The sequence below is a fragment of the Acanthochromis polyacanthus genome, chromosome 23 (assembly GCF_021347895.1).
Source record: "Acanthochromis polyacanthus isolate Apoly-LR-REF ecotype Palm Island chromosome 23, KAUST_Apoly_ChrSc, whole genome shotgun sequence".
In the NCBI taxonomy this organism is placed as follows: Eukaryota; Metazoa; Chordata; class Actinopteri; family Pomacentridae; genus Acanthochromis; species Acanthochromis polyacanthus.
Window position 1 is genome coordinate 15428830 of NC_067135.1, and position 25735 is coordinate 15454564.

At 37.5% G+C, this 25735-nt stretch overlaps 2 protein-coding genes and 1 long non-coding RNA gene across 3 annotated transcripts; 2 read left to right on the forward strand and 1 right to left on the reverse strand.

Moving 5' to 3' along the window:
* Positions 1-4862: 4862 nt before the first annotated feature.
* On the reverse strand, positions 4863-12388 carry tm4sf5 (transmembrane 4 L six family member 5). Its single transcript, XM_022204403.2, has 5 exons — positions 12215-12388; positions 10692-10772; positions 9043-9182; positions 6906-7098; positions 4863-5270 (listed from the first exon to the last, which is right to left on the reverse strand). The coding sequence occupies exons 1-5, from the start codon at positions 12386-12388 to the stop codon at positions 5253-5255; spliced, it is 606 nt and encodes a 201-aa protein (XP_022060095.1). The 3' UTR covers positions 4863-5252.
* Positions 12389-13506: 1118 nt separating this feature from the next.
* Positions 13507-19875, forward strand: LOC110958090 (uncharacterized). The gene is made up of 4 exons (XR_002596157.2): positions 13507-17731; positions 18598-18648; positions 18730-18933; positions 19030-19875. It is a non-coding gene; the product is annotated as an uncharacterized LOC110958090 (long non-coding RNA).
* A 1657-nt stretch (positions 19876-21532) lies between these two features.
* On the forward strand, positions 21533-25628 carry zgc:103586. The gene is made up of 5 exons (XM_022204405.2): positions 21533-21741; positions 21861-21977; positions 23830-23941; positions 24018-24075; positions 25334-25628. Exons 1-5 carry the CDS (start codon positions 21735-21737, stop codon positions 25445-25447), a joined length of 408 nt encoding a protein of 135 aa, XP_022060097.1. The 5' UTR covers positions 21533-21734; the 3' UTR covers positions 25448-25628.
* Positions 25629-25735: the final 107 nt, after the last annotated feature.

Below are 25735 nucleotides of genomic sequence, written 5' to 3' on the forward strand. Positions count from 1 at the left end.
CAAATTGCAAAACAGACGAAATGTTAATGCAATGGCTTCGTTTATGCCTTTTAAAATGCTGAATATTTTATCCCAACATCAGGGGGAGAGAGAAGTCCAGCTTTGGCCACTTAGACTTCTATAATGTAGTCATAATATACACTACCATTCAAAAGTGTGGGGTCACTTAGAAATGTCTTTATTTTTCAAAGAAAGGCAGTTTTTCTTTCAATGAAGATAACATTAAAAGAATCAGGAATACAGTCCAGTCATTGTTAATGTGTTAAATGACTATTCTAGCTGGAAACAGCTGATTTTTAATGGAATATCTCCATAGGGGTACAGAGGAACATTTCCAGCAACCATCACTCCTGTGTTCTAATGCTACATTGTGTTAGCTAATGGTGTTTAGCTAAACTTTTGAACAGTAGTGTATAAGTTAAATCCAGTAACCACTATTTCCCTGGCTGACCTTTTTTTTTTAATTTTTTCCCATAACCACCCCGTTTACCCCATACAACCAAGCAGTTCTGACCAACCACAAATATTTACACTGACTTTGTAGTGATTCAGAGATTTTGTGTTTATATCACTGAAAAGTGCACGAGACAGTCCAAAAATGCATCCGCTTTTTATATGCAAATAAAACACGTCTGTACGTGTTTGTGTAAGTTTGAGTGTGTATGATTTGCTGAAGTGTTGATTTAGTCAAATCTCTCGTACAGAAACTTGCACAATGTCGGCATGAAAACAAGTTTAAAGAGCTCTGGAGGCAATACCACTGAGCAATGCGAGACTGAACCACAACCTGCACTTAAAAGAAAGAAAGGAAAAGACTTGAATGGACATAGTGTGATGTCTGAACTGGATTTTTTTTTTTTTGTGAATGTTCTTAAAGAAAATATTACAAGTTTTGCTGATATATCTGTCATCACTTTAGATATTTTTAGGGTTTTTTGGCATTTTTACTCATTTTTTGAAAATATTAACAAGAATTTTCTTGCCAAATTTAGGGGAATTTTTAAAATAAAATTTTTAAGGAATTATTGGAATTTTCTTCCTGAAAATTTCGCAAATTTTCAGAAATACGAGGAATTTCTTTGCTGACTTTTTGGGGTTTTTTTCAGCAAAGGAAACAATATATTTTGGTGCCCATAAATGAAGATAACAGGAGTGTTAACAGCTTTATTAACAATTAAAAGGACATAATATAAGCAACTGTTCTATGGTTGGATTACAAATCAAAGCTTTTTATATTGTTTATGAGTTCTCATGCAGGCCGAGTTACCAAAAACAAAAAAAACAGTATTTGGATGACAGAAATCCAATCCAAACCTGGCCGCCCCTATAAAAATCGTCATTCTCTGGCACTGCCCAACATTGTTTAAACACAGAAGGAGTGCACACACGCACACACATGCTGTTGCTTTCTTTGTACCTGATCTAATTTCACCCAACAACTCCTCCAAACAGAGCAGACGGAGCTGGTAGATATTTTATCTTTTGGTCGGTTCTACACCACGCCCCTTTTAATATGAATACTGCCATTAAGCAGTGGCGCAAACAAGCAAAACGTGACTCTACGTCTTCTTGTTAATGTACAGTTCCAGCGTAAAACATCATGTCTCTGGGTTATTACACGGTTTCAGGAACTCCAATCCTGTCAGCAATTTCTTTAAGCAATTTTTTTTACCATCGGCAGAGATTGCTTTTGAAACTAGGGTCTACACATTATGAGTATTTATGCATTAATTTACTCCAAAATATCACTTTTATATTGCTGATTATTGTCAGTCACAGTGGGGCAACAATTATTTATATCACATGTGTAAATAAAAAGCTAATATTTCAGTAAATTATATCATCTTAGTTCAAAAATGAGTTGGTTTTGGACGGAGTTGCTGAATGTGCCTGACTGTCTGCTTTGCGGCTCTGCTGAGGTCAGTCATAGTGCGGCTGACATAATTACTGGGTGGTGGACACTGCTGACTTATCAGCGACGTGTGTCTGAGTTATAATTTGTGTTTGGCCACTGGTTATACAGAGTGACTATTACTTATAAATGAGGCTGTGGTTGCAGGAGAGATCTCATCCCAGATACAGGTGAGAAAAGCAAAAATGGGATTAGCGCAGAGCTGCATAAACACCATCACGCTGCTCTGTTCAAACTGTTTTTACGATTCCGGTCCATTCCAGCTTGTTCTGCTTCAATGTCCTGTTTCTCCTCTGTTCTCACTTTGTTGGGTCACTCAGGCCTGAAAACGGGAGGACACAGCAGGGAGGAGGGGCACATTTCTAAATAATGACCTCTCCATGGTCTAAATGAGATCTAACAGCAGAATTAATCTCAAACAACGGGCTTGTTTTTGTGGCTTGCTCCTCTGTCCTCAGACCATGTGTGCGCTGACATCACCTCGCTATTAAACGGCACTTTCTTTGCCTCGGGATTCTTTCAGTGTGGCTACCATTTGCATGAGAAGTGGCTGAGAACAGGCCCCCTTCCCGTTTTCCTCCCTTTGTCCGACCATTCTTTTATTGAAGATTCTTCACACTAACGCGCCTTCCTTGCTTTGTGCTGTGCATTATATAAGAGAGCTGCTAAACACTGTGCAGTCACTTAGCTAAGACACGGGAGCATAATTCCCCCACGTCTGCCCTGGCATTACGACAATTTGAAGACGGGAAAGCTTGTTGCACACTCAGACCCACTTTGTTTAACCCTCCTGTTGTCTTCATTTACGGGCACCAAAAATATTGTTTCCTTGTCTGAGAAAAAATCCCAAAATTCAGAAAAAAAATCCCCAAATTTCTGAAAATTTGCAAAATCTTCAGGAAGAAAATGAAAAGTTTCCCCTAAAAATTTTATTTTAAAAAAATCCCCAAATTTGTCAAGAAAATTCTTGTAAATATTTTCAAAAAATGAGTAAAAATCTGCCCAAAAAATCCTAAAAATATCTAAAGTGATTACATGTATATCAGTAAAACTTCTAAGATTTTCTTTAAGAAAATTCACAAAAAAATCAACAAAAATTCAGTGATGTTTTTGTGAATGTTCTTAAGAAACATTTTAGCATTTCTTTTTCCACCAAAAAATGTTCAAAGATTTCCAAAAAATGTTGGAAATTTGGACATCAGAAGTTTCATTATGAAAATATATTTTTCCCCCACATTTTCAAACTTTAAAATGGGTCACTTTTGACTCGCAGGACAACACGAGGGTTAAGGCTGTTTCTGAACAGGGTGAAAACTCTTCTGCAGGAATAATTAATGGGGAAATGAGGCCACTGAAGCAGGTAAATGCTTTTATCTGTGCTGTCAGAGAGGCTTGGCTTTAGCGCTGAGCTACAGCTTTGGGGTTATTTGGTCTCTCTCAAGAAACAGTGTCTATATTTACCTGGGTGCAGCTCCACAACAGGCTTTTAACTCGAAGGTTAGGTAACAATTACCACGAAGCCGCTCCATGGCAACAAAAGATTAGGAGCTTAACCTGCAACTAGATGCTAGCAGGCCCTGCTTGTGCTTGTGCTGACTGTTTATCCAGCTGCAATGTTGAGGGCGTCCACAGGGGGGCATTCTGACCTTTAACCCCGTCTGGGCTCCCAGTAATCCTGTTAGAGCTGGCTGGCTGTCTGCATGGCCACAGCAGGAGGTGAGTAATTGACAGAGATCCTGGGAGTGATTGTGCAGAAGTTCTTCAATGAGTTAGTGAATGGCACAGCTAGTGCCAAGGTTTCCATGTTGGGGAGGAGGGGGGCATAAATCTGTTTACATAGTCGCATTGTGGGAACATGCCGCTTCTTTTGGGGACAAAAAGCAAGTTCACATGATTAAATCTGACTTAACTAAATTGTAGCAACCCGTCTGACACCCACATCACCTGCTCCAACTGCACAGTCACATTCATGAGGTATGCATACAATGTGCACACACTACTTTGTCATAATAATGCACCTTTAGCTGTAAGTGAACTGTCATCCGTCTGTGCACCTTTGGCGCCTTAAGCTCGTTTACACCCGTGAAGACACTGTGACATGTGTGATGTAACTGTGAAGAGGATTGTCGGTCAGAATGGCCAGGAAAAGCATGCAGAGTTTCATAGGAGTGCAGGGTATTTTTACCACACTGCATTTGACATACACCAGATCTTTTTCTGGCATACTATACAATATTATAGCATCGATATTGGATCACACCCCTCTTCTCCACGTACACTCCCTCCCGTGATGTTTGACAAGCATCCCATCTGTTCTTTATTCTGCCCCATATTCCTAATAACGTGTTTGATCATGATCTCAGTTTTGCCTTCTGGTTTTGTTCGCCTGCCAACCTTTCACTCTGCCTGCCAGCTCATTTTACATTCATCAGTAAACCACCTAATACTGTTCCAACTGCAAACCAGTTGCATTTGTGTTCCCCTTTCTGCCCTCCTGACAGACAGCTGTGAAAATATCTTCATGTGTTCAAGTGTCTGAGCTCATTGGGTAAATAACAGTTGCTTATTTTTAATTCAGTGGTGTCAGGTATTGTGACATATTTAGTCAAATTTATCAGAACATCACTTTATAATGCAGATTTAGTTTCACTTCAAGACCTAATAGAATTTAAATGGGTGGGTTATACAGAAATTCACCCCTAAAAAGAGACCAAATATATTTTTGTATCAGGCTGCAAACGTGTTTATTCTTGCTGTTAAATTTTTACATGCAAGTCTAGGAGGACTGATTCAATGTCAAGTTCACCATTTGAGGAATCTGCAGTTTTTGACTTCAGTGTAATTTTTCAGCTTCAGAGATTGCTGCTGGGTGCTTAATGAAACCCTGCTTTATTTAAAACATTATCTACTGACAGTGACACCAAACAGAACTGAACTCCTCTTACAAATCTCTGTTGGTTTCATTTCTTTAATTAAATTCAGAGCTTTTTATTGTCTTGTCCCCTGCAGAGCAAATATTAACAATTATTTACAATTACAATTTGATCCACATACGTCCCATGTGTGGTCTTCAGTATGGAAATTACTTAATTCAGTATTTATTTTCAACTTAAGAAAGAAAGGCAGCTAGTGCACACAAGAAGAGGAATAAAATTCACAAAATGATGGAGTAAGGCTTTGATATGTTTAAAAAGGCAGAAACAAAAGCGTCAAAGAGTATCAAAAGAAAATCTCAGTAAGCTTCGTCGGAGAGCTACAGCATATCCAGAACCTGAACAAATGGAGAAATGTGTCCCAGTTGTTGTGAAGGCAGGTTACAGCCGGATTATCTTCCTCACTTTCACAGTCCACTGTCATCCTGAAACAGGACAGAAGTCACATGTTTATGTCTCAGACAGGAGGTGAGGTCTCAGATGACTGACAGAGCTGTTAATAAGCCGGAATATCATGTCAATGTGTAGACATTTGTTGATACAATTCACTGGAGGGTGTGTCTGCATTTCTTGGAAAAGTTGCTGTAGCAGAATACCGAATAATGTGTGGGCGACTGCAGTGACTCATGAAAGTATCTGTAATGTGCTTTTTTTACTTTTAAAAAATCACCATACGTTCAGCTATGTGTTTAACCTTAGCTTAATCTTCAACCTGTGTAGACATTTCTGTTCAAAAGTACATGTGACCACTTTTAAAATGTGACTTTCTCACATTTTCTGCTGAGCAGCTAGTTGACTTTTTACACCTTAATGGAGAGAAATACATCACCACAGATAGCAATTATGTAGATTTTTTGTAAACTTGCAAGTTTGTGGGATTGAAATATTGGGAATTTTAAAGGAAGAATTGAAACATATAGACTTCAGTATGAAAACCATCCTGAGCATTATTCTACTTATAAGAAATGACCAATTAAAGTTTATCTTATGACACAGTTTCAACTTTTGAATCTGGAGCTTTAGCTTTAGATCTATGTCTGACTGTATTTTTAAGTTACAGTGTTCACAGTCACTGCACGGGAAAAAAAAACATTTTATAAAAGTGTAGTTCAGATATTTGTTTTTCGTTTTTTAGCCATTTGCAATGTAGGTTAAATACAAAGCTAGCACTAGCAGCTAGTTAGCTTAGCTTGGTATAAAGACTGGAAACAGGTGGAAGCAGCTAGCATGACTTCATCCAAAGGTAACAAAATCTCCAAATTGTTTTTACACTTAGTTTTTTGTATACAAGAAAGAAATTAAATATAGTATGTACAAAATTTAGCTTTAAAATCCAGTGTTTTAAATTACTGTGGTCCTAGAAGTTGAGTTTTTCAAGTATATTTTATTTTAAAGAAAGAAATGCAACAATAATTAGCTCAAAAGGAATAGTTTAGAATATTTTGAAAGACATGACTGTTCACCTTATTGTCACATCTTATATGGAAGGATTGCGATTGGTTTTTGATGAAACCACAGCTAGCAGCCTGATGCAATAGCTTAGTTTTGTGCTAAGCAATTTAACAGCTAGGCTCTGTCCAGAAGTACCAATATTCACTTACTAGCACCTTTTAAGGTTGCTCATTACCACATTAACACACTCCATTCCTTTATTGTGTACAAAAACACAAACACTGTGTTAAGAATATTTTCCTAAATGTGAAACTATTCTTTAAAGTGAGTGCAGGTTCTCTTTTATCATTTTCCTCTTCTGCAGCACATTTGTTGCTACGTTCCATTAATCTAGCCACTTCCTTTAACAACCTTTTCCCTCGTCCTACTTCCCATCAATAACAGACCTAATGGGAACTCAGAACTGCGATCAGATCAGCACTAAAGCAAAACAGTGGGAAGCTACTGAAAGGCCACAGACTGAACAGCTGGCTCATTTCCAGCAACCAAACAAGTCAGTGCAGAACATGTTGCTTTAGAAATCCTGTCCAGTACTCAAATAATTAATGCACCTTCTACAACATGTTTTTATGTTTTCACAGCTGGAGTTTCAGGACGGGTTCACCTACATCTTTGCTGTCCCGGCAATCCCCGCAGAAGCATCCCAAGCAGCCGTTGAAAACCTGGATGCCGCAGAGAACCACTTGCAGAAGACCCACGGCCAGCAGGATGGAGAACAGAACCACATGCCACATCACTATGTTCTTAGGGAACTCGCAGATCGTCCATGAGTCCTGGTTTGCAAGGTAGCTGCTATTACCCCTGTGAATGAGAACAGTTAAAGAGCAAATGCAGTGTACAGAGCATTGAAAAAACAGCAATAATGAAAGTATGTGTGAAGCAGGCCAAGGCTTGGTGCAGGGAAAACAGAACTGTGATGACAGAACCGAGTAAAAATGTGTCGGTACAGAGGTAAATGGAACAAGTGAGGAATGGAGACAGAAAGTCCATGGAAAATATAAAGGAGAGGAACTGAGAGAATTTGACCTTTAAAGAAATATGCTTATTTGCTCAGTCCCACCCTTTGCAAATCTGGAACAAATCCTCCCTCCAACAATCCTAAATCTCACAAATTAACAAGCAAAACCAAATTATAAATAGTACAAAAACACTTTTTAAAAATGAAAACAAAAATGAAAAAACAAACACCACAAAATAATGACCTGATCCCATAAAATTTACTACAGTTTTCCAGATTCAAAATACATTTTTGAGCCCTAAATTACACATTTTATGGCTTTTTAATGTTCAGTGAAGGATATTTACATGTGTAAAAACGATGTGATTTCCTGTACATAGATAGATCCTTTAATAATCCTCTGCAGGAAATTACAGCGGCACAGCGGTTTAATAACAGTCATAACACCACACACTTCCATACTCAAAAAGTTAAAAGAACAATGAATAAATACTCAGAACCATAAAAATAAAAAATGCAAAGTCATTTTTGTGCATTGTAACATCTGACAGTAGCTGGAATGAAGCTGTAGCTTAAAATGTCGTGATGTGATGTTGGATTAAACATTCACAGTCTATTTTGTAATTTTATCAGTATTGTTTAGAGTAATTTAAGGGACAAGATCAAAATCCAGCGTTTTCAGACTGACATCACTGTTAGAGTTCTTTATGCATTGGAGATTAGAGCTTTTCATTAATGATTAATTTTTATTATATTTGAGTTAGTCATTTTTGCTCTTTAATGCGAGATAAAATGCAAACTAATAATTTGAATGTGACATTTTGCCATTTAAGGCCCTCGAAAGACTGCTTTTTCAAAGAGCTTCAGGCAGCATGGTGAAAAGTTGCCCAAAACTAAGACTAAAATGTCCAAACACCTGAAAACACGAAGGCTTCCTCCTATATCTCTTTCCTTAATACAGATCTGAAGTGTGGTTTGAAAGAATGACTGCTTGTTTTTTTCTGTTTTTTGGTTATCTTTTTAGCACAGAATGGAAAGTAAACTGGTGCTTCACAGAAAAGCAGAAACTAAAAAGAGGAAATTAAGGCTTGCTGGAGGAAGCACAAGCCGAGGTTGAACATTAATATCCCCCTTTGCATTGTGTAATCAAACTGGGTCCTCTCTGTAAACACTGCTGCCCTGTAAACTGCTGTCATCACGGTCTACATATTAACAACATGCTCATATTTATTAGCAGCTGTTCCGATGGGCCTCTTTCAGATGCTTCACATGCAGCTGCCTCAGCTTGTAAAATGCGTCACTGGTGCCGTTATTTATTAAGCAATATCACTTCGACTGGGTCTTATTTTATGTTGTTTTATTTTCAGACCAGATAAAAATTCTTTCCCTCCAATGATTAGTCAGATTTTAAATGATTATTTTCTACATTTTAAGTTAACAAGAGAAGACAATTAAGTTAGAAAAGCAGTAGAACTTCCCAACTAACTACAAAATAACTCACAACATAAAATGCTGGTTCAGTCTGTCACCTAGTGGAGAATTGGAATACTACATCTATAGATTTTATATTTATGATTAACAGAAGCTACTCAGCTTCTCAAAGACAGATAAGGGAGTTAAATATAACCAGTGAGACCATATAATTAAATCAATCAAAGAACAAGGAAGAGCTGCAAACGTGAGTGTTGCTTGATTTTTAACCTGCTCAAGACTTCAGCATAATTCAGATCGTGTTAGCAGCCAAAAGAAAGAAAAGTAGAATGAGTGCTGAAGGGAGGAACACTCACGTGCCAGTGTTTTCAAAGGGGTACTTCCAGTCACTGCCCACCCGACACTTGGGTCCAATAGCCAGACCAGATGAGGCCACACTGGTGCAGTAAATGGCTCCGAGCAGACCAAAGGCAGAGCAGAAGACTGAGTTCAGCATCTGAAAGGCAAATGGGAACGCTGTGTGAGCACTGAGTGGATCCCTGTGAGGAAGCTGTTGTGACTGAAGGCAACAGAATTGGCTTGACTTTGACCAACTTGATTGACACGAGACATGATACATGCCAGGCCAAAGTAGTAAATCTGCAGATCTGATGTAATGACTTAAAATGTTTTAAAGCTTACGAGCAAATTATCTGGCCTGGACAAGAAAATATTGGACGTAGGCAACCAGGGAAGTGAGTAATGTGGAGACACGAGATGAACGAGTGTAAAGAGGTTTGCAGTCGTAAATTCTAGATGAAATAGAAACATGCATGATACCTGCAAACTGCTCCAATAAAGGAATGACTTCATCTTAAGAATCAGTCTAAGTTGGGACACCTGAACTACTGTGTTTGTCCAGTTTGAACACATTGTCCAAGATCACACCTAAGTCTTCTGTTGGTTGTTGCAGGTTGATGAAGGCCTAAGGTGAAGGTCACGTTGACTGAAAATATGTGGATGACCAAACCTAACTCAGTTCTGCTGCTATTGAAATTGAGGAAATTTAAGAACATCCAACTTTTTGAGTTCAAAGCAGACTTTTTTTGTCCAAAACATATGCTTTTTGAAAGAAATATTCCTGTAGGTTAGTTTCACCAACCTAAATCAATTATGGTCGCAAGCTGTTGTGATCTCCCCCGCGTGTTTTTCAATTTACTAGTTTACTTTAATAAATAGCGTCAATATGTGTGGATTTGAATGTCACATGTACTTTACAATGAATATGAGACAGTTTAGAGGTGATATTTGAGCAGGTTGTGTCCAACACTGCCTCAAAATTGTCCTTTTGTCTTGGTTAAATTGGTGCTTTTCTACCTATTGCTTATGGATAAAGTTAGCCCAGTATCATCCACAGACCCAAAGTGTGACACTGTTTTCTCGATTCAAGATTTCTCATTAAAGATAAGATCAACTTTAATGACCCCTCATTTACAAACGGTCTTTGGAAGCAGCAGTGACCAAAGTGTAAAGTTTAAACCTTTTCCTTTTTTCAAATGTGAAAAACTGCAAAATAGACAAACAAACAAACAAATAAATAAGTGCTTGTGATTCATAAATTGAAGACAAATTATGTTATTTTAAATTACTGTCTAGCCAATCAGACCGAATGGCTCCACAGCTCTGTAATTAGCACCGCAGTTCCTGATAATGAAGGAGAAGTGGAAGATTAGATTTGTGGTAAAGAGCTTTACTTCTGTAATGTATATTCAGCAAAACTTGATGTTTTTAAATAGTTATTTTTGAGAAACTGCACAGACACTGATAAAAGGTACTTCAGTGCAGAGAATAAAATGTGATAAGTAAATAACTGCAGAGTCCATGTTTGTGCTTTGCAGCAAGAACACACAACAGCAGTTTGTTCTTCAGTCTTTGCTATGCCATATACCTTGGCTGTACGTCTTTATTACCCCGCATTAACTGTCCATAACATGTACATGTAAAGCTTTTAAATTATTCGACTCACGCGGCAGCGGTTGCCACAGCAACCTGCTCCACAGCAACCCTTGCCCCCAGCCCTGATAGCGGAAAAGCTCGGACACAGGATCTGAAAAGTTGAAAAAAGAGAACATTGCCTCAGTTATCAAAGGAAAAGGTCTCAGTCTTTTTGATGATTGTACAGTCAAACCTTATGTTTTTGAGTTTCAATCCTCAGTTTCTACATTTTTAGTGTAGGTGTTTGTCTCTATATAGATGTGCAATTATATATATGTGTGTGTGTGTCTGTGTGTGTGTGTTCTCTTATCTCTCAAAGCAAATATTTGAGAATTTTACTGTCTCGTCTCAGCTGGCATTTAGAGACAAAAAAACACTTCCTGTTCGCTGTTCCAAACTTTAATATCACCATAGGAAGATCCCATCCCTCCACAAGGCTCAGAGATCACTCTGATGCGTGTGTTGGTGGAACATTTATGACTTATTTATTGTTCTTGTCAACCTTTGAAAGGAAGATAGTGTTGAGGGAGCTCACACAATCAGATCATTGTATCTCGGTCCCTGGTGAGGACAAACCAGTTGAGGTTTTAGTCTCTGATCCAGTGATTTTCTTGAAGTAGCTTCATGGTAAAACGTACTTTTGATACCACTGATGAACATACAGAGGTGGAAGAAGTGCTGCAGTCATTTATTTAGTCAAAGTAGTGATAGCACCATGTAAAAAGATAAAATCAGGCATTAAAATGTACTTTTGTAAACAAATGTAGCAAAAATACCTCCATTAATTATACTAAAACACATATAAAGTAAAATATTATAGATTTAGATGACTATTATCAAAGCATTTTTGTGTCAATTGTATTTTACTGTCAAGGTTTCGCAAATTTACGTCTTGAAGGGTAGTTTAAAATATAGTAATGTAATATATTTTGTATCATCAGGATATTTTTATTCATTTATAACCCTGATAAGTAACTCGAGCTGGCAAATAAAGGTAGCAGAGTAAAAAAATTGAATATTTCTCTTTGAATTCTAGTGCATTAGACATGAATACAGTATGTGAGTAAATGTAATTTTCCATAGCAGAAAATTTTTGTTTATTATTCAATTTTATAATAACTGTTCGGACAACCACTGGAATAATTTTTTATTTACACTGTCTTTTCTTCTATGTCAGCCTGAAATCTTTTTATGTATGGATAGTTTTTGATCTGGACAAGATTTTACAATTTTTCTTAGATGAGTCGTGATATTTCATCACTGCTTATCACATGATTTAAATACTGATCCACCGCTACTAGAGAATATAGTTCAAGAAGTACCAAAAATAAAGAATTAAATAATTACAATCCATCTGAAACCAAAACTAAGAATGAATAAATTACAATTCTGATGTCCAGAATGATTCACAGTAGTTCCTCCAAAACAATTATACTCAATAATAGTCGATAAAAGCAAACATCACCATTTTACAAGTGTACACAGGGCTGAAGTTAATGACTGAGAAAACCCAATAAAACACCCAAGCAGACACTCTGCGTGTAGATTACTCACAAACAGGCCTCCTCCGATGAGCCCCCCCATGAGCCAGACCTGGATGGAGATCTCATTATTGTTCAGCTTTTGCCCATCGGGGAAGAACAGCAGCAGGTTGGAGATCATGCAGATGAAGGCTGAAGGCAGCAGGATCAGGCCCACCAGACGGGCACACTTTCCTGTACAGCACATGTTCGTTTTCTTTTCTAATTCTCCCACTCGACTGCTTTGTCTCCTTTTTCGTTTCTGCCGCTGTCTCTCCCTCTCACAAAGTTAAAAGGAAGTCAGTGGAAAGTGCGAAAATCCGAAAGAAGGAGGTGAACGAGAGGGAGAGGAGGTCAGCACTGACAGCTCACACTACGAAACTCAAACAGTGACAGTTAGAGCAGGAAGGAGAGAGAGAACAAAGGCCAGGTCCTGGTGTGGCTGCCTCCCTCTGATATCAGACCCTGTGTGTCCTCTAGTAAATCTCAGATAAAGATGGAAACCCTTTAGAAAGGACAGAATCATTTTTCTGTAATGGCAAAGAAACATGAGGTCCAAACAAAGTAATGAACACAGAAATGAGAGGGATATGTGTGTAGGTGTTTGTGTGTTTGGTGGCTCTGCTATGCTGATAAATGCCCTTCGATACCTGCTGGTGGTATCAGTTGGTTCCACTTATAGCCTATTGCAAACATAAAAGAGGGCTTGGTCCTCAATATTAAACACTAAAGATACAGAAGGCAAAGGTGCAGGAGTATTAATAAATTAGTGAACTTACAGATATGGGGAAGACAAGCAAATATCAACATTTGCTTTATCTTACATTAAATGGCCAAATTATTGTTGTAGAAGTCTTGATCTTTTGGAACTTAAACAAACTACAGGCTTAAAAGACGGAGAGAGAAGAACTCCATTATCATTATTCTGCACAAATACACCAGTAATTTAGTGAAATTAACAACTTTATGTGAGCTGTTTAAGTTTTTTATTGGTTTATTTTGCAGAATATTTGACATGCAAGTCAATGTGTGTGATCAATACCATGCAATAGTTATAGTGAAATTACACATCAGTTGAATATTAGTTTGATTATTTAATTAGAGATTCAAGATTCAAAGCTTTTATTTGCCACAAACACAATTACACACGTGGACAAAATTGTTGGTACCCCTCAGTTAAAGAAGGAAAAACCCACAATTCTCACTGAAATCACTTGAAACTCACAAAAGTAACAATAAATAAAAATTTATTGAAAATTAAATAATCAAAATCAGCCATCACTTTTGAATTGTTGATTAACATAATTTTAAAAAAAAACAAACTAATGAAATAGGGCTGGACAAAAATGATGGTACCCATAACTTAATATTTTGTTGCGCAACCTTTTGAGGCAATCACTGCAATTAAATGATTTCTGTATTTGTCAATGAGCGTTCTGCAGCTGTCAACAGGTATTTTGGCCCACTCCTCATGAGCAAACAGCTCCAGTTGTCTCAGGTTTGATGGGTGTCTTCTCCAAATGGCATGTTTCAGCTCCTTCCACATATGTTGAATGGGATTCAGATCTGGGCTCATAGAAGGCCACTTTAGAATAGTCCAACGCTTTTCTCTCAGCCATTCTTGGGTGTTTTTGGCTGTGTGTTTTGGATCGTTGTCCTGTTGGAAGACCCATGACCTGCGACTGAGACCAAGCTTTCTGACACTAGGCAGCACATTTCTCTCCAGAATGCCTTGATAGTCTTCAGATTTCATCGTACCTTGCACACTTTCAAGACACCCTGTGCCAGATGCAGCAAAGCAGCCCCAAAACATTACTGAGCCTCCTCCATGTTTCACCGTAGGGACAGTGTTCTTTTCTTCGTATGCTTGGTTTTTGAGTCTATGAACATAGAGTTGATGTGCCTTACCAAAAAGCTCCAGTTTGGTCTCATCTGTCCAAAGGACATTCTCCCAGAAGCTTTGTGGCTTGTCAACATGCATTTTTGCAAATTCCAGTCTGGCTTTTTTATGAGTTTTTTTTCAGCAGTGGTGTCCTCCTTGGTCGTCTCCCATGAAGTCCACTTTGGCTCAAACAACGACGAATGGTGCGATCTGACACTGATGTACCTTGGCCTTGGAGTTCACCTTTAATTTCTTTGGAGGTTGCTCTGGGCTCTTTGGATACAATTCCAACGATCCGTCTCTTCAATTTGTCATCAATTTTCCTCTTGCGGCCACGTCCAGGGAGGTTGGCTACTGTCCCGTGGGTCTTGAACTTCTGAATAATATGAGCCACTGTTGTCACAGGAACTTCAAGCTGTTTAGAGATGGTCTTATAGCCTTTACCTTTAAGATGTTTGTCTATAATTTTTTTTCGGATGTCCTGGGACAATTCTCTCCTTCGCTTTCTGTTGTCCATGTTCAGTGTGGTACACACCTTTTCACCAAACAGCAGGGTGACTACTTGTCTCCCTTTAAATAGGCAGACTGACTGATTATGAGTTTGGAAACACCTGTGATGTCAATTAAATGACACACCTGAGTTAATCATGTCACTCTGGTCAAATAGTTTTCAATCTTTTATAGAGGTACCATCATTTTTGTCCAGGCCTGTTTCATTAGTTTGTTTTTTTAAATAATTATGTTAATCAACAATTCAAAAGTGATGGCTGTTTTTGATTATTTAATTTTCAATAATTTTTTATTTATTGTTACTTTTGTGAGTTTCAAGTGATTTCAGTGAGAATTGTGGGTTTTTCCTTCTTTAACTGAGGGGTACCAACAATTTTGTCCACGTGTGTATGCACAGTAGTGAAATGTATTAAGCACCTGTTCCAGACCGAAACAATAAGAATAAGAAGCATGAGAATACAAACATGCAAGGAATAGATAGATAGATAGATAGATAGATAGATAGATAGATAGATAGATAGATAGATAGATAGATAGATAGATAGATAGATAGATAGATAGATAGATCAAGGTGTCAAATATTTCAACAAAAAAAAATACAATTTGAAGAGTAACACAGATAGTGAACAGAATTTGCAGTTGATTTGTCTATTAGGCGGACAGCCTGTGGGAAGAAGCTCCTCCTCTCTGTGTTTACAATAACCCCGCCCTGGTTGCAGCAGAGAAAACAGTCTATAGCTGAGGTGGGTGGGATCATGAGCAATCTTACTGGCCTTTAACCTGCATCGTTTGTTGTAAACATCCTGCAGGTTGGGGAGGGTGGTTCTGATGGTGCCTTCAGCCAAGCGGCCCATCCAGGTGGTGATACTCTCAGCCAAAACACTCTCATGGTGCAGGTGTAGAAGTTCCTGAGCACTTTGAGAGGGAGCTTGAAGTCCCTCAGGCGTCTGAAGTGGTAGAGACGCTGTCGAGCTTTCTTCACCATAGTGTTGATGTAACAGGACCACGTCAGGTCCTGCATGATGTTAACACCCAAATGCATGAAGCTGTCCACTTTCTGATCCTGAGTGGGTGGAATGCCCTCTGCTGCTTCTTGCTGTAATCCACTATCAGCTCCTTGGTCTTGCTGACATTCAGGAGAAGGCTGTTGTTTCTGCATCAGTCCTCCAGGTGGGTAATCTCCATCAAATAGACATATGTATATTTTTGCAAAGATTTTCTGTTATAGTGTTGTTATTGTAATACGTTATTTTTAGTTTTGTGATAATGATGCAGTTCACTATTTCTACTTGTAGATTAAATTATCAATTTCATTTCTGTTCACTGAACAACATTAGATGTTTCCTGTGCTACAAAGAGTCCTGGTTTTATTCTGGAATAAGATTTTTTTTTTTGTAATTATTTAGGATTATGATGACAGAAAATTCCTGCTGATTTCCACTTTTTACAACACGGTTAATTTAGGGAGATGTTTATCACTACACGTCTAACAATAGATTCACAATGGATTTGTGGTTGTTTTTGCAACTAAAAGTGCATCTTACATGTGTTTTGCATGATGTATCTCTTTGTGATCATTTCTGTAATTTTGCTTTTATCTCTTTATGGTTATTTTTTGTCCAGCTTGTCATTTTTGCATCACATATTGGGCTTTCTGCTTCTATTTGTTGCTATTTGGTCTGTTTGTAGTCAGTTTCTGTTGTGTTTCTGTAATTTCTGTTTCATTTAGTGGTTTTGCATTCATCTGGTGTCATATTGGTAACGTTTCAGCAACATTTTGGGCAACGTTTTGGTTATTTTCATCTCCTTGGGTTTCTTTTTTTAGGTCTGTTTTACGTGTCTTTTTGGTTGTTTCGTCTTTCTGAGATATACAGTATCTCATAATTCTTGGAATAAGACTAGGGGGTGTTGTCCCATTAATGTTTATCTTTTTTTCTAACATTCTTCTGATTAATCTGTCTCTCATTCTTACTCACTGTGGACTAGAAATTACCAAATCTGTAGAAACGGCATCGTCCCAAAAATGTGGAAACCTTTTGTTGAATTCAAAACTTTAAATCACTCATATGAGTGTATTTTCCACCTCTAAAGTACCTAAATCCACAGAGTGTAAACTCTACATTCTGTGCTATGTTTTGTGTATGAAGGAATAGTTGTTTATGGTTTCTCATAATAAGTTTAGCTGCAGTTATCCAACTATTAACTTCATTTGATATTAATGAAGCCTTTTTCAAGCTGTAATCTTCCCTCTGAGTGTAGTTTCTTTATTATCTGGAGTATCCAAGTTTTCTTGAGCACCTCCTAGCTTTTTCATACTCCTAGATGCTGTAGTCTTCTCTGTCTCTGTAGCTACATTTGTTCCCTTTTTAGCTCTGGTAAAGTAAAGGCATTGCTGATAGTGTTCTAGTTGTAATAATGTCACCACAGACACCAGATCTAAAACACAGAAAGATCTTTCTTGGTGCTGATACTGATGCTACGTTTAAGCTAAAAAAAAAAAAAGAGAGAGGATTTTACTTTTACTTTCTTTTCATGCATTACATAATAAAATGCCATTGAATGCCATCCCTCCATCAGACTCATCAGATGTGCTGTTAAAACACATGATCAAAACATGAGATTGTCGGAATTCCCCGTTGTACCAGTAAGACTCTGTGATGCTTTTTAAATACACCTGTCAAGTCCTTTGACAGAGCATTCAGGGAGAGAACACGATGGCAGGCAAGTGTGTCTTCATATATTTACATAAAGACTGTGTCTGGTTCGTCAGGTGGCCTTTAGTAAACTACAGGATACACCGGTGTCTCAAATAACACCAGTAATTTAACTTTGGCTCTTCTGAGCTATAATGATCTGCAGGGTATTTATTTATCTGTGTTTTGATTTAGCATGAATGTAAGGAGGAAAATTCTTCCACTTAGAGTTCATGGTTACATTTAAAACTATAGAATATGTCTCTGACAACTCCATTTACCAACTCTTACCCTGGAACAAAAATTCACCTTTAGTTTCACTTCTAGAATGCGCATGAAAACAATAAGAGAGTAATAATGTAATGTTCTTTAGCTCCATCTACAGGTCGCCCAGTGACAGTAACTGTCGGTACCGTTTGGACGCTACAGGTGGAACCTCCTCCACCCAGACCACCAAGACTATCAGGTCAGTTTATGCAACACTGCAGGCCTGGTGTCCAGATAAAGGTAGAGTAAGCAAAACTATCTGTTGCAAAAATGGAATAAAAATTATTTTAATTTAAATTTTAGCACTCATTGAGCAGGTGCAAGCTGTACCACAAAACCAGAAATATTGCTCAAGAGCCTGATCCAAGTAGAACAGAGTTTAGGAGTTTCAAAGTTGTTCTGAATTTAATGTCCTTATCTTTAATGGTTCCTAAGATATGTAGTGTTAAATTTCAATGTGTGAGAAAAATGTGATGAAAAGTGAATCAACATGCATTAAAACATATTTAGGAAAGGATTTGATATATTAAGCTAAAATTTCTGAAATATCTTTATAAACATCTACATCTTATGCATTTCGTAAGAAAATGTGATGATTTGAGGTAGAATACTACATTACACACTTTTCATGTAAAAGGTTTTACATTTGTGACCCAAAATATACAATTAAAATGTCATTAACAAGGTAGGTAGTGTCTACAGATACGGACCCGTACCCGTAGCCTGTGGGCTGCGGATACGGCACTTTCCACTTGCCAGACAGATACGGACCCGTACGCAAGTCTCGCGAGTCAAGAAGCTGCTAACCAATGCAAACTGTTGAAAGGTAAGCTAAGGTTAGGGTTAGTGTTAGGGTCAGGTTTTGGGTCCGTACCTGTAGTACTGATGCTACGGTCCGTACCTCCAGCGTCTACCGGGAGTCATGTGACCAGATCTCGCGTATCTGATTGGCAAATGGCAAGTGCCGTATCCGTAGTCCACAGGCTATGGGTATGGGTCCGTACCTCTAGCAACAACCAACAAGGTATTACATCTGCCTTTTTTTGTCAAATCTCACCCTTGTAGGCACCACCTTCATCGTACGTAGTGTCTTCATCGCAGCTCAAATCATCTTTGGTCAGTCCACGCTTTCTTCAACATGTTGTCTTACTGCACTGTCTTTCAGAAACTCATTCTCAACTCACCTTCTGTCCACAGGTGTTGTGTATTTCAAGGACTGCCCTCAGCAGCCCAACATCCCCAACTATCTCCTAGGGTTGGCTTTGATACAGCTGCTCATGGTATCATTTGTGACCCTCCCATGTGAGAGTGAAGCAGCTCAGCCACGGGAGCATCCCAGAGGCTTCAAAGCCTTTCTGATATTTTTATTGTCCCTTTTTACCTTCACATGGATCCTGATAGGTAAGGAAGAAATTAGAGATGCTTTTTCACTGACTGTTGAATGTTTCTCCCACGACAGATGAAACTAAATGTTTTCGTCCTCACCTACACTTTCAGGTGATGTGTGGGTGTTCTCAGTCTACCAGCCAAACTATGACCCCACAGCTGCTGATGGTCTCTACTGTAATAAGAGCTTGTACACGTTTGCTTTCTGGAACGCCGTATTGGAGACCTTTGTGATCGGAGTCCTCTTGGCCAAATTCATCAAAGGTCTGCTGTGTTTTGTGAAGATGACTCCTGTACCAGCAGACTTCTATGGGCAAGTCTGAGGCCGTTTGGGAGCAGGGTAATGATTAATATGATCATGTGTGAGGTTGTTTTTTTTTTTTTTACAATTTTATCTTCTTTGTTCTTTGTATTTAAGAAATTACAACTGTTTTTACTGTTTCTTATTGACAGTTTAAGCCAATCAAGAATGTGAAGGCTGGCTTCCCAAAGGCCATTACTAATGGCATAGTTCTTTAAAATAATAAAATAAAATTCTGGGCCTTGTAGTTTTTAGCAAGTGTTATCCATACATGAACAGTTAATTCATTGGTATTGTTTCATCTGCGGATTGGTCTACAAAGTGTTCCCTAAACTTGGTTTTTGACAACCATAAAGATATGTGATGAATAAGCAGAATATAGCTTTGGAGACACAGATAAAGCTTGTTCAGTTTAATGATTTTTTTCAGAGGACTTGTTGACAATGAGGAAAATATGCTATGTGGCCAACTTTCCCACAGCATTTTTTATTGATTTGTTATTTTACATTGTTTGTTTTTTCACCTCAAAAAGCTGGGAGACTTTAGCTTTATGTAGAATTGATGTATATTTTTGATTATTTTTTCTTTGTTAATTTTGTGTAATATTTAATTTAATATTCCCTGTGTTTAAATAAAGCTCTGTATAAAAATGAGAATGGACATACTGGTAATGATTTAAAGGAGAAACCAACATAAGTGTCTTAGTAAGCTCAAAGGTCATTTTAGTGCCAACAGAAAGGCTTGAGTGCATCGTAGCAATGAGTGTCCGTGTCTGTTGCTGAAGCTGGGTAAACAGTCGTGGCTAAAGCTCCTGCTATCTGTGCCCCAATGATGAACTCTCACTTTTCCGCTTGCTATTTTGACACTAAATTAGAATTAGTTGCTTCTGCTCATCATTTTTATTAACGCTAAGGAGCATGGTCGGATGTTAATTGTTTAATATGGACATGCAGTGCATCTTTGCGGAAGCATCTGCACTCATTTGATAAGAATTTTTTCATAAATTTCAGAAATATTGTTTGTTATAGTCCAGGTTTATCCAAATCTGTATTTCAGACAAACATCTTCTCAAGGTATGACTCAAGATGAGGTCCCACCAATCACAGGCATAAATATTGAGTTGGGTTCATGGGAGAAACATGAGAGAAGCAGAAAACTATTATTTTGAAAATTGCAATTATATATGTGCACCAAAGTCACAGACAGGGCCTTTTTCTCATCTTCTTCTCTGCAGGATGTTTGCAGCAGTGGATGAACTCATCATTAAAACCACGAACAAAATATGGCAACAGGTGACGAGGTAGCAATGGAAACACCTGAAGTTCCTCCTGTAAAATATGTTATCATGAGACTAAATGTAAGAATGTTCAGTGTTTTGTTCAGATTATTGGTATTATGTTATTAGTAATTAGCTCCTCACCAGCACTTGTGTGTCTTATTCTGAACTTTTTAAAGTGCCCATCATCACAATTGCTAACAAATGAAATGGATGAAAACAAGTATTTTCAAGGATCATCGTGGAAAACAATAATTCCAAAGCACTTTGCACAGGTCCATCTTACCTGCATTCACTGTGGCATTAATATGGAAGATGACTTAAACACAGAAGGAGAGTGGGAATTTTAGTCAGGCATAGCTTGAAAATAGTGCAATTATCAGGTTTTAATCTAGAGACAGTTGGGCTCAGTTGTGTTAAGAACCTACACTACCGTTCAAAAGTTTGGGGCCCTGTAGAAATGTCCTTATTTTTAAATGAAAAGTATTTTTTCTTCAATAAAGATAGCATTAAATTGATCAGAAACATTTCCTAGACATTGTTTATGTGGTAAATGACTATTCTAGCTTTAAACAGCTGATTTTTAATGGAATATCTCCATAGGGGTACAGAGGAACATTTGCAGCAACCATCACTCCTGTGTTCTAATGCTACATTGTGTTAGCTAATGGTGTTGAAAGGCTAATTGATGATTAGAAAGCCACGTGAATGAAAGTGTGAGATTTCCTGAAAAACATAAAATTGCCTGAGTGACCCCAAACTTTTGAAATGTAAATACACCTTTGCACAGTTTTTCGGTGCCTAAAAATTCACCAGAATGTAGGAAATCATGTGTTTGATACTCAGTGACCCCCTGTTTTAAATATTTTGTAATGCATCCTGACCCCATGCCTCCAATTAAATGATGGCTTGGAGGATGATTTTTGTTCATTCCTATTTAATTTAACTCTGGAGGGGTTCCCACTCCATTTTCTCGCGAGAAAAGCTGACAAAAGTCGGGCTCCCTCTGGGCAGGACCGTCCCCAAACTGGTCGGTGACGCTGCGTCCTGGCAGCCAATAAGGTGAAGGTAAACAGTGGATGGAGCTGTCATGACTCCAGCTCGTCTCGCTCTTGTTTGACAGGTCAGCAAACCTGGCAGCCTGAATCCAAATCACTTTGAAAGAATTGTCTGTTTGCTACATGATAATCCATAAGTTTCCACCAAAAAACAGTGGGAAAACCAAACTCTTCATCTGCAATGACAGGCAAGTCCACCTCAATCTCTGAAATCATTACAAACCTGTGTAACCACGATTTATGTGCGATTCAGCTCAGTGTGGAAGCAAATTAGCTTAATTTCAATGATTTTTTCTGTCATGCCTAGATAAAGTGAAGGAACTCGTTTCAAAGTGCCTGCAGGCCCGAGACATGGCTTACTGTCCGTACAGCCGCTTCCCCGTCGGTGCTGCCATTTTAACAGCAGATGGCGCTATAATCACAGGTAATAACCAACAGGTGACTTTCAACACTGCAACAAAAACACTAGACAGAAGTATCGAAGTCCATTTCTGCAAATACTATACTTGAGTGCAGTTTTGAGGTGCTTTAGATTGGACCCAACACTCTTCTATAAGTGAGTCAAAAATTATAAGAATTTATGTGTTTTCATGCCATTTTGTTATTTTGGTTAAGAATAATAATTTGTTTGTTTTATATTTTTGTCCATACAAGAGTGATTTAATGTTTGAAATCTGTTTATTTTTCACTTTCTAACAGATTTTGAACATTTTGACAACTGAAAAAGAAGAATATTACGCAGAACAGCAATAGAAAAATATCAACCTGCATTTTGTTGACATTTTTCCTCTCTTTTCCTCCAAGCTTGTGCACTTCATCACCTCTTGTATGATATTATCAGTGATAAAGAGCTTGTGGAAGTAATACAAATATTGCAATTTCTTTAAAAAATTCTAAAAGGTAACATAAAAGTATTAATAAAATTATATATAAAAACATGTTTTTGCAGAATAGCTGGAATGTGAATTGATAAAAAATTTTCATTACAAAGATATTGCAAGGAAACAACCTCGCCGGGTCATTTTTGACTCACTTATGCATCTACGGGTTAATGCCATTTTACAGCAGTTTTGCAGTATTGAAGTGGTATCCTTATTTTGCCAATGCTGAATGTGACTTTAAAAATACAGTGCACCCCTATAGTATAAACTACAAGTGTAGCCCAAGAAATTGCACCTTAACCAGATAAAACAGTAAATGCTGCTTTTTATACTCTGAACACAAACAGTTTCTGTGCATTTTCTGCTCCTGTTTTTACCATTTTTACCTACTGTTGGCTGTTTTTGTTTATTTGACTGCAATTAAAAGTCCTGCATTGTGACACAGTAAATCAATAAAAAACAATATCCTGGAGTCAACAAATGCAACACTTTACTGACATGTTACCGATATTGCAAATTTTAAAAAGTACACCCTGTAGCTTTTTTACAACCTACAGTCCATGTTCAATTTGTCTCCTCACGTGTCTCCTACCTGCTCTGTGTAAACACAGTCTGTGTCAGGACAGGACGCTGCAGTGACTGTTGATCACTGCTGAATGTCAAGGAAGGCAGAATTTTAGCTTTTTTATGGAACCTGCTTAGATTAAATTACTGGTTTTGGTTGAATTTCTAAATGAGATACATGATATTCGATGATAATATCACAGTTTTGAGGACCTTCACAAAGATGAAAATCCAGTGTTTCTTCCTGTTTTTAAAGGTTCTGATTCTTGACTCTGCTAAATCATTTTGACCTTTTTTTTTAAAGCAAGCACGCCTTTCAAACTCACCGTCAGGTTTGGCGTTCACAAGGTTCATGCACTGTTATATATGAGCAACAACAGAGTATGTCAAATTAAACTTAAGGGCAACTTTTCTGTACTTAGTTTTTATGGTACCCAATAAATTTTATCTTTTGCTTTTTGTCCTAAATTTTGTAGATAGCAGATGGTCGTAATGTAGTGATGCTTTAGTTAAATCTTATCTTACTATCTTATTGTATGAGTGAAGCAGGTTTCACCATAACTAGGTAAAATTAAAAACACTCGTGCATCAGTAATAATAATCTGCACATGTAAATAACGACACGTTGGCAGGAGCAATTCTGATGCATTATAGGTTGATACTTCTTAGAAGATTTATTCATTTATCACTTCAAAATAGAAATTATAGTGACTTCACAAGTTTGCAACTCCTAAAATAAAACATAGAGTATGTAAAGATGCCTCCTAAAGGATCTGAATACTTCTACTACAGTGACAGAAACCACAGTCTGTCGTATTTGTATATTTTCAGGCTGTAATGTGGAGAACGCCTCCTATGGACTGACGGTTTGTGCCGAGCGGACGGCTATCCAGAGAGCTGTAGCAGAAGGACACAGACAGTTTGCTGCCATCGCTGTCACGTGGTGAGACTCAGTGTAATAACACATTCAGAGTTTCATCTAGCAGCATATTCTCATGCGTTCTCCTTAATCTGTGCAGTGATATCAAAGACCGTTTCGTTGGGCCGTGTGGAGCGTGCCGACAGGTTCTCATGGAGGTACGAAATCAGCTTTATGACCAGCAGAGATAATCATTGTCACGTGATCAACATGTGCCAGTCTGCAACCCAGCTTATCGTTTTATTTCTGTCTCTGCTTGAAATGAAAAAACAATTTCCTTTTTAAAAAGACATGAAAAATTTAACAAGGGCAAAGAAAATCAATCTAATTATGTTCAATCAATCAGAATTTTCCTGAAGTGAAGCAAGAATAAAACTTTTAAATCGTATTTTGAAGTTGTTCCCCAAAACTAAATCTAAAACTGAATTGAAAACAAGAAAAGTTAATACAATTTTTTTGTTTTTTTTCAATTTATAAGGCCGGATCAGGAAATCTTTCCTGTCAAACACATCCTCTTATTGTTATAGAGAGCAGTAGCGGTTTTGACAGTAGAAACTACAGTAATTTACAACCTCGTTAAACATTTATTCGAATCACCTTCCATTATGAAATATCATAGCTTCCTCATACAGAAGGGCTGCTTTGGATTAATCAGAATGAACATCATTTTGAGCCAAAGTTAAAAACGATTTATTGTCTTTCCTTCTGTCATAATTAAACCATAATTAAACCAGAACTTCAGGCACCCCATCTGAGCGGATTCTTCCTCTTTGGGTCTCGGTGTGTTCATTGCTCATAAATAATCCCTGAAAGGAGTGGTGCACTTGTTTTCTTTGTGTTATCTCATATACCATTGTTAAATCAAGATTAAGATCATAAACTAACTCCTAATTACTTGTTTTTAAGCACATGTACTTGGATTAAATATAACTGAAGACCTTTATGATAAGGTAACCAAGCATATGCTATTTGAAGCTCACCATTTTCATCCAAATTTGACCACTTTGAGGTCAACAAAATAATCAAAAAATTAATTTATGGAGAATGTGACAGGGTTTTTGTGTTCCATTTTTATTGCAGAAAAAGACATACAACTAATTTTGTTGATTTAGCAACAGCAACAAATCAGTCAGGTTTGTAAACAGGCCTGAAGTTGCACATTTACTACTACTATGACAACTTTCTGGTCAACAACAGTAAACTAAAAATTAACTTGGTGAAGATGTTTGGAGAGGGTTACAGGGGTTATGCTTCAGTGTCAGACCTTGACACCAGGAAGAAAAATACATTTAAAAAAAGTATAAGTGGACCAGAATAAATGCAAAATGAAGACAAATTATATAAGTTTAAAGCTGAACTCACTGATGGAAGTCTGTCTTTTGCATGTATTGTGCATCTCTCTCTTTCTCTGAACAGTTTGGATCAGACTGGATTGTATACTTGGCCAAGCCGGATGGATCTTACAAAGAAACCAGCCTCAGTGAACTGTTGCCTTTAGCCTTTACTCCAGCACACCTTGGGAAGAACTGATGAAGTCTCATTACCATGAACAGTTTTGTTGTTTTATAGAAACAAAGCAAACAAAAAATGTGTGTGGGGGGAAACTAAAACTTTGTACAACTTACATCACTTTAAACTAAGGTCTTATAGCAAATGTGTTGTCCCTTAATCATCCCATGAATAAACAATAAAACTTTTTTAACATCTTGAATGCCTTTATTATTATTATTATTATTATTATTATTATTATTATTATTATCATCATCATCATTATTATTATTATTATTATTATTGTTATTATTATTATTATTATGCAGC

What these genes read in the sequence shown, in the direction of transcription:
- tm4sf5 (XM_022204403.2), bottom strand. Translation starts at nt 12,388, where the DNA reads ATGTGCTGTACAGGAAAGTGTGCCCGTCTGGTGGGCCTGATCCTGCTG. An exon ending in GCTGTGGCAACCGCTGCCGC is followed by an intron (nt 9,183 to 10,691) that starts GTGAGTCGAATA and finishes TTTGCCTTTCAG; the next exon opens with ATGCTGAACTCAGTCTTCTG. An exon ending in CCCTTTGAAAACACTGGCAC is followed by an intron (nt 7,099 to 9,042) that starts GTGAGTGTTCCT and finishes TCTCATTCACAG; the next exon opens with GGGTAATAGCAGCTACCTTG.
- zgc:103586 (XM_022204405.2), top strand. An exon ending in AGATGGCGCTATAATCACAG is followed by an intron (nt 21,978 to 23,829) that starts GTAATAACCAAC and finishes GTATATTTTCAG; the next exon opens with GCTGTAATGTGGAGAACGCC. An exon ending in GCCGACAGGTTCTCATGGAG is followed by an intron (nt 24,076 to 25,333) that starts GTACGAAATCAG and finishes TTCTCTGAACAG; the next exon opens with TTTGGATCAGACTGGATTGT.